This window comes from Tamandua tetradactyla, chromosome 2 (genome assembly GCF_023851605.1).
Source record: "Tamandua tetradactyla isolate mTamTet1 chromosome 2, mTamTet1.pri, whole genome shotgun sequence".
Classification (NCBI taxonomy): domain Eukaryota; kingdom Metazoa; phylum Chordata; class Mammalia; order Pilosa; family Myrmecophagidae; genus Tamandua; species Tamandua tetradactyla.
The window spans coordinates 59,510,061-59,525,848 of record NC_135328.1 but is presented as its reverse complement, the minus strand read 5'-3'; the positions used below and the strand labels follow the sequence as shown (position 1 = coordinate 59,525,848).

Sequence of the window (15,788 nt, the reverse complement as noted above, 5' to 3'; positions counted from 1 at the left end):
AACTCTGTCATCTTCTTAGCATAAAGTATTCGTGTGTGATTTGAGGCCCTGAATAATTTGTGAATAAAAAAGGCACATCACAGGAAATACCACCAATTTAGAGTGTATCTCACAAGAGCCAGGGACATAGACCAGCCAAGATCTTCATTATGTAGTAACATTTCAGACTTACAAAAAGGTATTCATTTTTATGTACATCTCACTTTTCCAACCATATTATAAAATCTTTGAATTTAAGGATAGTGTTTTGTTTAACTTTGTAGCGCTCATGTCTCTGAAGTCCCTTGCTTATACTTGCTGGTCAGTGAATGCTTATGGATTGACTGGTGAAGAAATAGATGCAATGAAAGGGAAAAAAATAGAGTAGTAGTTGGAGAAGTCAGCAAGTAAATGTGGGAAATGATTTTTTTTCAAGAGCAGAGTTTTTTGCTTGTTTGAAGATGATGGAAAATGAGTTGTAACAGAGGGAGGAGATAAATATGATTCAAAACCTCTCACGTTTCGGTATTGTAAACTCAGTGATATGAGTATTTCTGCCTTGAATGGAGTACAAGCTTGGATATTAAATGTTTTGCCCTTAAGTGATTTATAAAATCATATTCTGGATAAGCATTAGTCTTTCTTTTTAGGTGTGATTGCCAGTTTTTGAGTGAGAAAAGTTGGCTACCTATGTTCAAATCTACCTTGAGCTAAATATATTTCTAATAAGTATTATGCTCCTTATTTTAATTCATTCTGTTTCATAGAGTCATAATTTTAGAGATATCTAATTTCTCAGTTTTGCTTGTTAGTTATTCAGAAATTGGAACCTGGGAACTGAACTTTTATATATTTTTTCCTGTGTACCAGGCTCTGTATTATACCTTCTCCATGTATTATTTCATTTAATTCTCACACTCAGCCCTTGAGGAAGTTAGTCATTATTACCTGCATTTATAGGCAAGGAAATTTGAGGTGCAGAAAAGTTAAATAAACTTATCAAGTTCAGCAAGCCAGTAAACCCATATTTGTCTGGTTACAGAATCCATATTCTTAGCTACCACATTATAACTGTCCTCCTGTAGGGCCAAACTGCCCAAAGCTATTCAAAGAATATTATTCCCAACTCTCAGTTCATTGTTCTTTCCATTGTTCTAATCTGTTTTGAATGTTTGTAAGATTTTTTTGCTCCTTAAAAAAATTTTTTTGTGTGAGGGAGATACTGTTGAGAGAAGCAGGAATGAGCAAAAGCATAAGCTTTCTTTCTGTCTGCAAATCTTCGAATTCCACTACCAATGTTATGTGGTTATCTTTTGTCTTTCTTTCTCTTTTTTGTCTCTCATTTTTATTCTTTCTTGTCTTTTATTGTTATCTTTCTTTTCTTTCACTCTTATCTTTTTTTTTTTTTTTTTTTTGTACATGGGCAGGCACCGGGAATCGAACTTGGGTCCTCTGGCATGGCAGGCAAGCATTCTTGCCTGCTGAGTCACGGTGGCCCGCCACTCTTATCTTTTTATAATGGAAAATTTCTAATATAATGAAAGGTAGAGAGAATAGTATAATAAACTCCCATTCTCAGTTTCAACATTATCAAGTCTTGGCAAGTTGTGTTTCATCTATATTCCCATCCAACACGCCTTTCCCCCCACAATTATATTGAGGCAAAGTTTTTTTTGGGGGGGTGCATGGTTCAGGAATCAAACCCGGGTCTCCTACAAGAAAGGGGCATTCTAACCACTGAACTACCCATGCACCCTAGAAAGGAGGCAAATTTATTTTGAAGCAAACCCTAGTTTCATATCATTTGATCTATAAATTTTCAGTTTGTAGCTCTAAATTGTAAGGACTCATTTTTAAAAATATAATATTCAAATATCTAGTCATGTTCACATTTCTTGATTTGTTTCATAAGTTTTGTAGTTTGAATCAAAATTAAACTGAGGTATATGCATTGCAAAATTAGTTATATGTCTAAATAGCTTTGATCTATTGGTTACTCCTTATAATTTATTTTGATGAAGAAATCTGTTAATTTATCCTACAGTTTCCCACAGTCTGAATTTTGCTGTTCACATACTTGTGGTGTCCTTTAAGGCATTCCTCAATTTACTATATTTCCTGGTAATTGGCACTTAGATCTAGAACTAGCCACTAGAACTTTCTATGTTGATGAAAATATTTTATACCTGTGCTATCTAATATGGTAGCCAATAGTCAAATGTGTCTATCGAACACCTGAAATGTGACCAAAGAGCTCAAGCTTCTGATTTTTTAAAATTATATTTCATTTTAATTTATTTAAATTTAAATAGCCACACATGGCTAGTAGCTACATTATTAAATCCAGGGGCTTGATCAGCTTCAGGTTAAGTTTTGTTTGTTTGGGCAGATCTTCCTCTTAAATGGTACTGTGTCTGGTTGTCTCTCTTTGTAATGTTAGCAGCCATGGTTGATACTTACCTAAATACATTAATTCATCAGGGGTTGCAAGATGGTGATTCTAGCTCTTTCCAATTCTTAATTGTAGTTGTAGTTTTGGAGGAAAATGGTATTAAATAAACTCAGTTGCCCTTAGCATTTATGGATTTTACAGTCTCCACTATTTCCTGGTGACCATGAAGCTCTATCTGATATGTGTAATAATTTTTATAATTTACTTTTGAGTTATCAAATTGTAATTGCATTAATTAAAGTCCTGTTTGGAAGTGAGCCATTTAGCCTGGTAAGTGAACCTTATTTAGCTCCTCAACATCCCTATTAAAAAAATGACTTTGTCTCTTTTATGACATTTTATGGACAAGTTAAGTACCATAATGCTATTCACAGATTTATTCTTCACCAGTATCAAGGGTATGACACTCTGTTTGTCATTTGATCAGTTGACTTAAAGCAATTTTTAGAAGAGTTTAGAATAAATTTATATTTTTTCTTTCTTTCCTGTTTCTTCTTTCTCTTTATCCTCTAATCATTTGGTGGCCTAGATTTCTCCTTTTATGGTTATTAGAAAAGTGTCTAGACCTATTATATTTGGATTTTCTTGATTATTTGCCAGACTACCCAACCTTTTAAGAAATATTAACTCAGTTTAATTTGGATACTATCTAAAGGTTTTTTATTTATAAAAGGAAGTTGGAAAATATTCTAGATGACTGATAAGTATAGCTGATAATAAGTTTTACCTCTTCTCATTTCTTATGGGAAAAAAATACCACAAAAAACTTTTTTTTCCTTTGTCAAATAGATTTTCTCCTCAAAAAGTGAATCCCGTCTAAAACATCTGTTGCAGCGAGCCCCAGATTATTGCCCAGAAACAATGGTAGGTCTTGTTTAGCTTAACTATGGACACTTCTGTTGAAATGAGGCCATCTGGTGAGTTAGATTTGAGAACATTTTAAATGTGTTTGGAGTTGGTAGTCAAAATAAAATATTAGATTTAACTGGGTAATTTGAAAATGTATTCACACAAATTGCTAGTTAGAATACTGTTTTTCACCTTTCATTGTCCATAATATAGGTCTAAGAACAATCTTAAATTTAAGTGTATTTCAAGGCTTTCAGTTTCCTTATAATATTTCATCTGAAATTTGGAGTTTATTTATTACAGTATTTTGACTAATTTTATGAAAACTATAATAATTAAATCTTATATTTTAAATTTGAAAAGTTGAATTTGTGGTAAGGAAAAATGTGTGACTTCTCATTTTCCTCTAAGTTATAAGTGTTTACTTGCTTTCAAACCACATAACTTAAAATGGCTCTAATACTTGGGTCGTCCTCAGTGTTTGGGATATTCATGGGCCAGCTAAGAAAACCTGAACTTCCTTGAGAGAGCCTCTTCAGATATGGTGGTTTGCCTTATATAGTGGTCAAAAAGCTGATGATCAAACAGTTCTGACTTTCACATTTTCCTTTAGTCATGCTACAGACACTTTTGTCTATGTACTTGGACATAGTGACTCCAAGAAACATCCTGAGTAACAAGACTCATCCTTAGCGGTCTTAGATGGGAAAAAGAGCAAGCAATATTTTTGCATCTTAGCTTTTTTGTTTCTTTTCTGACCAGCTGGATAATGTGCACACAGTCCTAGAACATTGGCTTTATAGAAACAGCCATACTCAAATTAGCTGTATGTACTTCCTGTAGAAATTGTCATTTTTAGGAACTGGTTATCTACATAAAAGCCTTTTGGTGATTGTAATTTTAGGTTGACATTTGGAGTTGTATGAATTCATCTTTGCCAGGTAAGCAATACCAGTATAACAATAGCACTTTATTTTTAAAAACCTAATTTGTGATTTGCAAAATCTATGTCGTAATTCCTATAAAACAATGTGCGCTCTTGAGTTTCTATCCTCTCCTTCCCTTCGCTGTCCAGATTTTCAGATGTATCATTTATTCTCATTCCCTTAGTCCTTAACTTTTTGTGCGCTCATCTCCACATATGCCATTCCACTGAAATTGAAAGATCACCAGCAGCATCTCTTGGCTCCTAGCTCTTACGGCTTTTCCTTAATGCATATTCTCTTTGACTTTCCTGCAGCACTTGATATTATTGACCACTATTTCCTTATGACTCCACTTTGGCTTCATGACCTTGTTCTCTCCTATTTTTCTTCTCTTACACCCCATAAGGTTTGCGGTTATTCCTGTGTATCTGTCCATACTCATCCTTATAATCACTTCCCTTCCCAGAACCACTAACTAATCACTTCTGGGTAGGTAACATTAAATCAAAGTTATGGCTTCTGACTTCTGCACTTCTCTACTTGGATCTCTGCATCTAGGTTGCATCTGAAGTAAAAACCCAAAATCAAACTCATTTATAACTGCTCCTACTTGAATGACCCTAAACTGAAAACCTTCAAGTTATCTTTGATTTCTTTTTTTATTTTTTCTAGCTTCGTTGATTTTCCCCTTGCAGAATCTTTCATCATCTTCTCTACTCCTAGTTCAAGCCTTCATTGTTACTTTCTTGGGTTAGAATATTGTAATAACCTTGAAACTGATGTTTCAGGACATCATTTCTTTTCTAACCCACTTCCTTCAAAAAGAACCCCCTTCTACTTCCATCAGAATAACTCCCTATCTTGGCATAAAAGGTTTTCTAGGGTTGAAGCTCATGTTCCAACCCTGGTTAAAGCCAGTAAAAAAGGAGTATTTTTAATGTTTCAGAATTATAAAGCCCTGTCATACCATTTGAAGTTTTCATTTCAAACTATTTCCTGGAATTACCTACCTCCTTGTCTCTTTCCTTGTTATTTCTCTACCTACTATTCAGGAATGATATATATGTAGGCACATTGTTCCTGCCCAACTGTAATCTCCATAATGGGATAAATAATATATTTTATCCATCTCATAGCCCGTATAGCACCTACTAGAGTATCTTATACATAGTAGGAGTTTAATAAATATAAATGGTTGTTAAATAATTTAGTATTTTCTAGGAGGCCACGAGGTATATGAAAACATATACTGCATTATGGTATAAAAGTTCACAGAGTTTATGACCTTTATCCCATTCAAAATTCTTTTTATAATGTAAGGGATTCTGAATAGCAAGCAGTAAAGATTTAGAGAAAACCATACTAGGTAGTGGGGCAAGTGGGAGTCTTTTTCCCTTTGTACTCTTAAACACAGGAGTGTAGCAGCCCATGTGATATGCAGTATCTTCAGTCAGTTTTTACAAATGATGTTTACATCAGCTTCAGAATGGTTTACAATTGTATTTTGAGAGTTTTATCTGTAGGCCATTTGCTTTTTTTGAGGGGGTTGTTTTGTTTTTTAGCAGAATACTTCTATTTGTTGTATCAAATCCTAATTTCATTTGGAGAACTATGTTATCTGTTGCCTTGAGAATCCCTAGCATTTTTTCCAAATATAAATAATAATCTTATTTAGTATAGATGTGAATCTGGATCTACAAATGTGTATTATATGAAAACAGTGTAAAGCATTTTTAGAGGTGGTAAGGAGAGGATTTTACAACATTCCTAGAAGCACTAGTCTTTTCTCTTTTACCTCCTGATTTTATCTTAGGAGTTTTCCGTTGATATTTATGATTACAAAAAAGATCTAAAAAACACATTAGAATACTTTCTATGGTTTTATCATTTTAGATATCAAAGTAATTTGATAGGAGAAATAACTGCTTTGAATAAATTGAACCTGAATAGTACATAGTCATCTTGGCCCATGATCGAATGTACCTTGCCAAAGCCAGGCCTGGCTTGCAGAAGATGTTCCTATCTCTTTGCTAAGTATCAGTTTTAAACAGAATCATGAGATTTACCCTATTTAGGGATTTATTGTTTTGAGTACAATAATAGCTGTAGCTTGCGTGTTAAATTAAATTTAAAATTTAATTGAAATTTAATTAAATTGGAGGAAAAGATTCCTCCAATTCACAGTCTGAAGGTGAAGAAAACTTCTTTGCTTTCCTTACCCTGTATATCTTTTGCAGAAGCACTACCTATCCAGGAGTGAAAATGACCTAAATAGAGTCTAATGTGGGCAGGGGAAAAAGGAAAAGCAAAGGATCTGATGATCTACTGTGAGGGAGCCTGAGGAAACTGTTGGCATTAGGAGTAAGGGTGGAAGAAGGGGCTTAATTTTGAGGCCCTGCTGCCTGAGCTAGTTTTCCTGTGGACACATGCTTTGGCTTTTAGTGGTGTCTATGAACCAGTTAGGCATGCTGTTTGTGTTTATTGCTATGTATGACCAAAATATTTAAACATTTTGTTTTTAAGGTGTGTTTAAGAAGTCTGACGGCTGGGTTGGCTTAGGCTGCTGTGAACTAGCTATTGCCTCGGAGTGTCGACAGACATGCAAGCAGGTAACACTGGGCAATCAGGCTCTTACACAGAGTGAAGTGAACTTTAGATTCCTGCTGTGCTGCATATGTCTTGGGCCTTGTCAACCTCATAGCTTTGGAAAAGTAACCCCCAAAAGCTGCAAGTTTAGTGCTTCTTACATAGACCATTTCCTTTAGACTTGCTGCTTTTTCATTTATGGCCACTACATGTAAGACCTTCAACCTCTTTCATTCTTTCCTTATCTTTCCTTGCCTCTGCCACACAAAAGAATATTATAGGAGTTGAGACTTTTGTACTTTGTCTGTGATCATGCTGAGTCAATGCTGAGTGACTCCAAATGGTCATGTAAATTTAGGGCATGCCTACCTGAGAGTAGTGGACACAGGTAGCTTATTTGTTTTCTTTCTTTTCTATTTCATCATGGTTTTACCCTGAGCATAATCCCGTATCCCTTCTCTGCTCCTAAAGTGACAACAACTCCTGCAATGAGTTATGACCTCTTTTTGATTTGTTACATGTCTGGTTCAATTCAGATTAGGCCCCTGAATTCTTTCTCACTATGTGTGTTTTCTTAGGGGTCCCCCAGAGTGCTGTGGGGAAACTAGCTTCCTGGCTCCTCATACCCTAAGCAGTGGGAGTGGATTTAACATGGAAATTAGAAATGATTGTTTAGATGGACCTGAAACCACAGCTGGAAAGCCTTCTCTTACTTTCTTCTGCTAGGCACTGGTGTCTGGACAGGAGTATATGAGACATGGTATCACCTTCACTTTCACACAGAGCCCTGAACTGTATATAGCCTGAACAAAACTTAGGGTAGCACATGGATAGCTATCTGCTGCTGTCCTCCAGGCATGGAGAAATTGGATTGCAGAGGATTTGAACTATGAGTCTGGAGGAACAGAAAGCATTTGCTTGCCCATTCTGCTTCCTTCCCTTTCCATCCTCATCACCTGGCCTGTTCTAAATTACTTGGACCTAGGTGATAGAAGAGGCATTATAATAAGCATTCATAGCCTGTGTCTCTGGAACCAGATCTCTAAATGGAAATAGATGTCATGTGAAACAATAGCCACATCTCAGCAGATTTGTTTTGGTTGTTGTGTATAGAAAGTACATACTTAAATGTGGTAAATAACTTGCTGAATATTTCTCATCTGCAGAGGGGATAATAATATCTTCTTCATAAACTTAAGAGAATTACATAAAAATATTTTTTTGTTCATTGCCTGGGATAGTACCCTTTCCTTCTTTATTTTCCCCTGTATTATATTTTTCTGAAAAAGTTGGCTCAGTAAGTTCAGAATGAAAACTTGAAATATGAATGGTTAAAGACAAAGCAAAATATAAGTGCCAAAGCTTCACAAGAAAATTTGCTGTAGAGTTGGAGTCAGTAAAAAAAAAAAAAGCCCTCTGATTTACGTCTCCTTCAAAGTCATTTCATTCCTAAACTAACAAAACCACTGTGTTATTATGTGAGATTAAAGCCATAAAGGTTAGCATGAAGCTCTAGCATATTGAGTAGATTCTAGGTAGGGGAGGGAGGGCTGATGTTTGTTTTAAAGAAATTTCATGAGATTTGTTTGTTGTATTTTATAAAATTTTAAATATTTCAGCATAAAATTTTTTAGAAATAAAGAATACTATACCAGCGATTAACATATAGTGATTTTTGTTCTTTTTTGAACTGCGCTGAATACCATATGTAGTGAATTAATGGAAATATTTGTTGACTTTTAGGCATCTTCAAAGAATGATATTTCCAAAGTTTGCAGAAAGGAATATGAGGTATGCATTTTACATAACCAATTTAGATAGACTATTCTAATGTTATCAGAGTTGATAGTCACTTAAATTTTAAAAATGGATTCATTTTTACACAGATTGCTATTTACCTTATAGGAAATTTAGCCCTAACAATAATGTCATTTACTTTATTTTGAAATATTACCACTTTAATTGATTTTTTTGAAATTAAGCATTAGTTTTGAAGTAATGCATGAGTCTCATGTGCAGAGGATTAACCTATAATGTTTTCATAACAAACAAGTGGTGGTTGTACTTAAGGTTGTGAAATAAAGTTTTTCTTATGTTTTGTATCCTCTTTTGCCACCTTTCCTACCCCTTGTCCCATCTAAATGTTCATTTTTATAAACTGCCTCTATCTTGGAGAAAAGTAGTAAAAGAAACAAACTGCTAGAATGAGTAGCTTCAAACTTTCCAAGTGTATTTCATTTAGAAAAAAATATTGAATTACAAAGTCTTGTTAAATCTGAAGGGTTTTTGTCTCCCATTAGTGAGATTTCAGGCACTGTGGTATTTAGATGAGGAAAATATTGATATTAGGACCAGGTTAGAGGAGATATTTTACACCATGCATATACAAAGATTGTCCCTAATGTGATAAAGCCCATCATTGGGACTACTTTGTTCAATTTCTAGAGAACTCTGTTGTTAAATGTGACATTATTATTGTTTTCAAAGTATAAGGCCATGTGATTTAAGGATACTCAAGGGCATATGCCTCATTCATCATTATTAAATATGAATGTTGGAATTCCTATTTCTTTTAATATTCTATGTTCTCTTGGAGTAGGAAGAACTCTTTTAACTGCTTCTAGATTACAGGTCTCAATTTTTTCCCTTCCCAAAGCCTATAATTATATTTCTTGATTAACATTTTTAAATTAGCGGGTCTTATTTATTCTTTGTCCCTTTGTACTATTTGCTAAGTTATATCTGTTCCTCTGAAGACAAATTTTCGAATTAACTGCAACTCTGCTCTGTTCTTATTATAAGGAAACTTGCTACAAAGAAGTAAAAGATCTTTCTTTTTTTTTTTCTTATCTTTCTACCTTTGAAATGACCAGTTTTAGTTTCTCTTAAACAAAGTGTCTAACTGATAATTCCTTCTTTTCTCCCACATGATTTCTGATACTGTCAATCTCCTGTAGCCTGTCCTCCATTATTTTAGTGTGCTTCCTTCTCTTGTCTGGATTTCTGCATTGCCCTAGGAAGTCTGCCAATATGTGTTGATGAAGGACGGGACAGGAAAGGTAAGAGAGACACTGTCCTATGATAGAAATACTAAGAGTAGTTTACTTTTCCAAGTCTATCCTCTCCTATTTGGTCTAGGATAAAGCAACAATATTCTAAAAATTTACATGCCAAGAGGGTTTTTATATTTTTATATTAAAAGTTGACCCCATATATTATTCAAGATAATTCAAGACAGTTTAATTTCCTCTATGTTATTTAGAAAAAAAAAAAAGAGGCAAGAGCATGTTAATATAAAAAGAGGGTTCTGCAGCACAAACTCCCAATAACAGTCACTGTCATATTTACTGAGGTCTAGTATAGAAATAATGGCTATTTGTTAGAAGGTAAATTTGGTATGATGTAGTCGATTTTAACTGGATTGATCAATTGTCAACATTAGAATAATTTAGAAAACTAGACTTTCGGTATTTTTTCTTTAACGCTGGAGTAGTCCCTGGGTTAAACTTCTGGATCGTTCCTTTAGGCTCATAATTTATTTAACGAATGAAATTTTAAATACTTGATACCATTTAAGATTCTGTTTTGTTCCAGACAACTCAGATAATCCAGGTAGTTGCAGAGTGTTGTATAGAGTCTGGTTTCTTATACAAATCAACAAATACTTATTAAATATTTAGAGGCACTTTTGTATAATATAATACACACTTTTGGGTCAGACCTAGGTTAGAATTCTGGTAAAGCTATTTAAAGCTTAGTTTCAAATACTAAAGAATTTTATTTAATGGAGTCAAGATAATTACTGCACACCCTGGGGCTCAGAGAAGTCACAAAGAAGAGGAAGCATGTTGGGAGTTATTACTGAAAGGAACAGTAAGATTTAGATATGAAGACTACATTTCAAAGACATGTTAGCAAAAATGCTCATGGCTTACACAGGGCAAAAAGAAGACAGGCCTGTTTGGGGCTGAGAATCTACTTGAATAGGCAAAGTAGGACCAGATCTGAGAAAGATGACATTTTAGGTCTCAACCCATTAGTAAGTAAAGAAAGATGATGAAAATTCTGTTTTAGGAAACCAACATAGCAAACAGCATTGAATATTTTGTAAAGCTTAAACTCTTAGTTACTTACAGGCTGAAGTTTAACTCTTCCGAATCTCTCAGGCTTGGCTAAATAGAAGTAAGGCCCAGAACTAGAGTGATAGCAATAGAGTTGAGTATTCAAGAATAAATCAGAAATATCTGTGGTACATAGGTGTTTGTTATATTCTTTTTAGTGTATTGATGAATATGTGAAATATTTTATATTAAAAGTTGCTAGTTATATCAAAAGAAGAATAAATCAGAGATTTGTAAAGACAGACTCCATCAACAGCTTTTGTTATGATGGATTAAATATAGGGAATGATGTTCAGGGATATATAGAAAACATCTAAGCTTGAAGATACTGTTTGAAACTTCCCTTTCAGACAATAGGGCAGACTTGATACCTGGATCAACCCTCCTGATAAAAATTTAATATTTGCTGGAAAGAAAATAAGGAATGCTCAGGCCAAAAACATAAGTGAAGGCAGGAATCTAGAGAAGTAAGCAGAACCTGAGAGGAGACATCAGCCTTGAGGCATTTGCTCAATATTCATAAGTATATAGTTTCATGGGGCTCAAAAGTAAGACAAATCCTAACTCCTGCTGGAAGGTGAAAAATCTAACTGAAATTCCTCTTCTTCCCACCAATAAATTTGGGATCCCGAAGGTACTGTACCCTCAGTATTAGGGAGATCAAGAAATAAACTCATCTCCACCTTCTCCAGTGCAAGGAAAATTGCTTCTCCCAAACCTTAATGTTGTTTGCATGAAGAAATCCTAACGTTAAGCTGATCTTCACTTGAGTTTGCAGCCCAAATTCATACTAAGTTTTCATAAAATCTGAAGGTGAGAATTGATTCACAGTAGTTCTGAAATGTTAGTGGCCCTCAGGTACCTGAGAAAAGCAAACACATGTCTTTGGAGAAACCAACTTTCACTCCAAGCTCCTCAGGATTTCCGCAGATGAAGTTCTAAGGAAAATAAGCAGTTTGCAGTAAAGAAATGTTAAAATTCACCAGGAAACAAGGTATACCAAACAAGAGCCCACAGAAACAATGAACAGAATAAAACCTGAAGATGCTATAGATGTTGAAATTATCAGATGTAGATTATTAAGAACTAAAATAGTTTCGAAAATATGAATTGAAAACAAGTATATTTTTAAAAGGAACCAAAGAGAATTTCAAGAAAATAAAGATATAATAATTGAAATAAAAACACAGTGGATGGGTGTTACAGCAGATTAAATACTGTGAAGAGAATTAGTAAAGTGGAAGAGAGAAATGAATTTATGGAAAATTATTTGGAAAAGACCCATAGAGGGACATACGTGATATGGGGGATAGACTGAGTCTTCTAATAGGAATACTAAAAGAAGAAAGTATGGGACCAACGCAATTTTTAAAGAAGCTCAACAAATAACCCATCAGGAAAAAAAATCCACACATATTCACATCATAGCCACAGATCTTAAAAGTAATTTGAAAAAAAAAATCCAGCCTTTGAAGGAGTAACCATTAGGCCAACAGTTGATTTCTCAATAGTAACAAAGAAAGGCAAAAGACAGTAGAATGGTATCTCAGTCAGCCTGTGATCTGGTAACTCCTGCATGGACATGCACATTCTTAGTTTGAGTTAACAGGCTTGGTCTTTGGCCCACCTAGAATTATTGATCACTCTAGATGGGGTTCATGAATGTGTAATATTAGAGCCAGGAATAATCAAAATATTCAACAGCTGGAACACCAGCAGTCAGAATGGATGCTGGCTGAAAAACCATTTGTACAGCTAGTGCACATTGGCTGACTAGAACTAAGCTAAAAACTAACTAATGTTTTCCATTACATGTGAGACATAAAAATTCTTTTTACACAAACCTTGTTTACAAGTTGACTGGAACATTTTGTTGTAGCTACCAAAATGGTGATTTTTTAAAAAAAATTGCTGTTTATCATCATTTTCCTTCTTGAATGTCAGAATAAACATCGTTGAGGTTTGTGAGTTTCCAGAGACCTGGCAATGGCTATAAAGTTATGAAAAAAATTTTAGTTTGGAGTTGATAAATTCATTTCTTACTTTTTATGTCAGACCTTACCTGCCGTTATCTTAACATTGTAGCCATTCCATTTGAGGATGAGCCACCTAAGTACAATACTGCACATTTGTCATCAGACTTTTACATTTTTACTTGTTTCTTCCTTCCTTCACAGATCTTTTTATAGACTTTCCTTTATATTCTTTTCAGAAATGTCATTTTCATTTCCCTCCTTTCTTTCCTAGCTTCAGTCTAGTTATATGATGTCATTTCATTAAAAAAGGAGAGAAATTATGAAAGAAATTCAGTAGGAGATATTTTTGTGATGACTATTATTTTTAATCTTAAGGCAGTTATATTTTAAAGTAAACAGTTGTTAACACTTAACTAAAATATTGTTCTGCCATGGGGCTTTAGTTCTGTGAGAATGTTAATATAAAAATAAGACTGACAAAAAATTTTTTTCAGGTAAATAAAAAAAAAATTAGACTGTGGATATTAAAAAGAGGCTCTAAGAAACAAAAAAACAAAAATGGTCAGCCTTGTGAGTTCCAGGCACAGTTCTATCAGCACCATCTTGTCAACTTACAGCTAAGTGAATAGAACAGTGAGGTACATTCTAAATTGAGTTTATGTTTTGAATATTCACATGGTTCAAAATTCAAAGTGGTATACAATAAAATGTCTCTTTTCCATCCCCTTCTACTCCAGACACTCAGTTCCTAAAGTTACCGGAGTTATTTTATGCATATAATAGTAAAAAGGAATATATAATCTCCCCCCTCCTCCCTGCAAACAAATGGTAGTTTACCATATTCTTTGTTGTGCCCCCATGACAGTTTGTGATGCATGTTTACATATGCCTACATGGACTGTACAGTGTGTCTTCAGGAAATGTCACAATAAAAAGTTCTGCTTTAAAGATACCTATGAATTAAGTTTGTTCCATTTCCTCTCAAATTAACCTTGATTTTTGGATTTACAACCAGAAGCATAAATAAAAAAAGGTGGAAAAATAGCCTAATTTAGAGATAAGAGGGAGGGATGTTAGGACCAACCAGATCTGTGCCACAATGGTTCTAACAGAAGAGACCACCTTGTATAGCAGAAACATCCTACATTGTTGACAGCTGTATTGTCCCTTACTTGGGAAGCCTTGGAGTTTTTAGCCAAAAGAATCATATGATACTTGGCCCTGATGAAGCCTTCAGGACCTAAATGTAAAACTTCTTTTTGCTAAGGTTCTTAGGAAACTTAGAGAAGTGTCAAAATACAGTAAATAGAAGACTGAATGGTAGGCTTTGTAAATGGCAAATTGCTGTACAGGTGTACTGTATCAAAGTAGGTTTGGGCCGTTACCTGCAGCTGATGAGCTCCAAAAAGAGCGAAACCTATTAGGTCCTGCAGTACTGGCTTAAGAGTATTAAACCTTGATTATGTCCCACTTGTATGTCGTTTTGCTTTGTATTTTGTAATGTTCTTTGGGGAGGAGTGTAATTCCTATTTCATCTCCTTGCTGCTACTGTATCTCCTCTCCAGCTCAGAGGTCACCTGAATGATCATCCCAAAAGGGAAATCTGGTAAGGTTACATTCCTTAGTGGCCATGTTTTCCCCTTCTAAGCAATGTCATCTACTCCCATAGCTTAAATTGATCCTATATATTGGAGAACTCAGAATCTTCTTTGCTAACCTCTTTTTATGAGCTCCAGAATCATTACTGAACATAGATACTTTTGATGTTTTGCTAATATTTTGAATCAACCGAACTGAATTGTTGCTTTCCCTACCTCTTCTTCCCTCCCCGCACCATTATACTCCTTTACACTCTCACGGTCACCCTCATTCCCCATCTCCCACATATCCCAAAGTAAAAACTTAAAATTTTTCTTACATTCCTTGCTTGAATGTATCATCACAGTACTCCCAGGCACATAAACTAAATTAGCCTAAGAAATATTGTTTACTCTTTCCTCTTCCTCACTACCTCCCATAGGTAATTGGTTATGAAGTCCTAAAGATTTTGCCTCCTAAATAAATCTTAAATCAGCCATCTTTCTGAATTCTCAGTTACTGCCTTAGCTTAGGCCCTTAACTCACTTTTTTGGACTACTGCAATAGCTGTCCAACTAGCTTTCCTGTCTTTAATTTCTCCTCCTATTTACTTATCCACACTTCTCTCGGAGTGATCTCTTTAAAAGCCACATCTAATCATGTCACTCCTTCCCCTAAAACTCTTCAGTGGCTCCCGTATAATACACTTTAGTCTGGTATTCCAAGCTTTACTCGGTCTAATCTCTGACTCTTCTCTCCTTAAATACTTCAGTAGCATGCTACTTGTAATTTCTCATTTTTTACTATGTTGTTTTATTTGCTGTATTTGCACAAGTATTTGATTCACCTGGAATTCTCTTTTCCTCAATCTGTCCTATCACACCCCTAGTCTAGTATGCTGGAACCTGTTCCTACCAGCTAGGGAGAACTGACTATTAAATTATGAGGAATCTTACAAGCCAGTTTGAAATCATCCATGGTGGGTATTTAATCTATGAACATCAGCAAATCTGCAAATTAGGGCCCCCCTCTCCCCAAAAGTTGGTCCCAGCTCACTTGTTACCCCTATACAACTGAACACTTTTGCCTCAAATTTTGGCTTTAGGTGGTACTCCTTGAACCTTTTCTGCCTATCCTTCTTCCCTCTACACTCAGAAAATTGATTGCTACCTCTAAATGCATACCTCCTTAGATGTTTAGTATAGCACTTGCCATCTTATAGTGTAATTGTTTGTTTACATATATCTTTTTTTTAAAACTTTCTTATTGTGAAATACAGCATTGCATTTTAATAAGTAATTACAGAACAGATTTCAAAGTT

The 15,788-nt window shown here is 34.8% G+C and overlaps 1 protein-coding gene across 1 annotated transcript in view; it reads left to right on the top strand.

Annotated features, from left to right (window-relative positions):
* Positions 1 to 15,788, top strand: part of RECK (reversion inducing cysteine rich protein with kazal motifs) — a 113,264-nt gene that overhangs the window by 18,501 nt on the left and 78,975 nt on the right. Inside the window, exons 3-6 of the mRNA XM_077147728.1 lie at positions 3,221 to 3,295; positions 4,185 to 4,221; positions 6,730 to 6,815; positions 8,536 to 8,583. Coding sequence (XP_077003843.1) covers positions 3,221 to 3,295; positions 4,185 to 4,221; positions 6,730 to 6,815; positions 8,536 to 8,583 — 246 coding nt within the window. The remainder of the gene's footprint in view (positions 1 to 3,220; positions 3,296 to 4,184; positions 4,222 to 6,729; positions 6,816 to 8,535; positions 8,584 to 15,788) is intronic.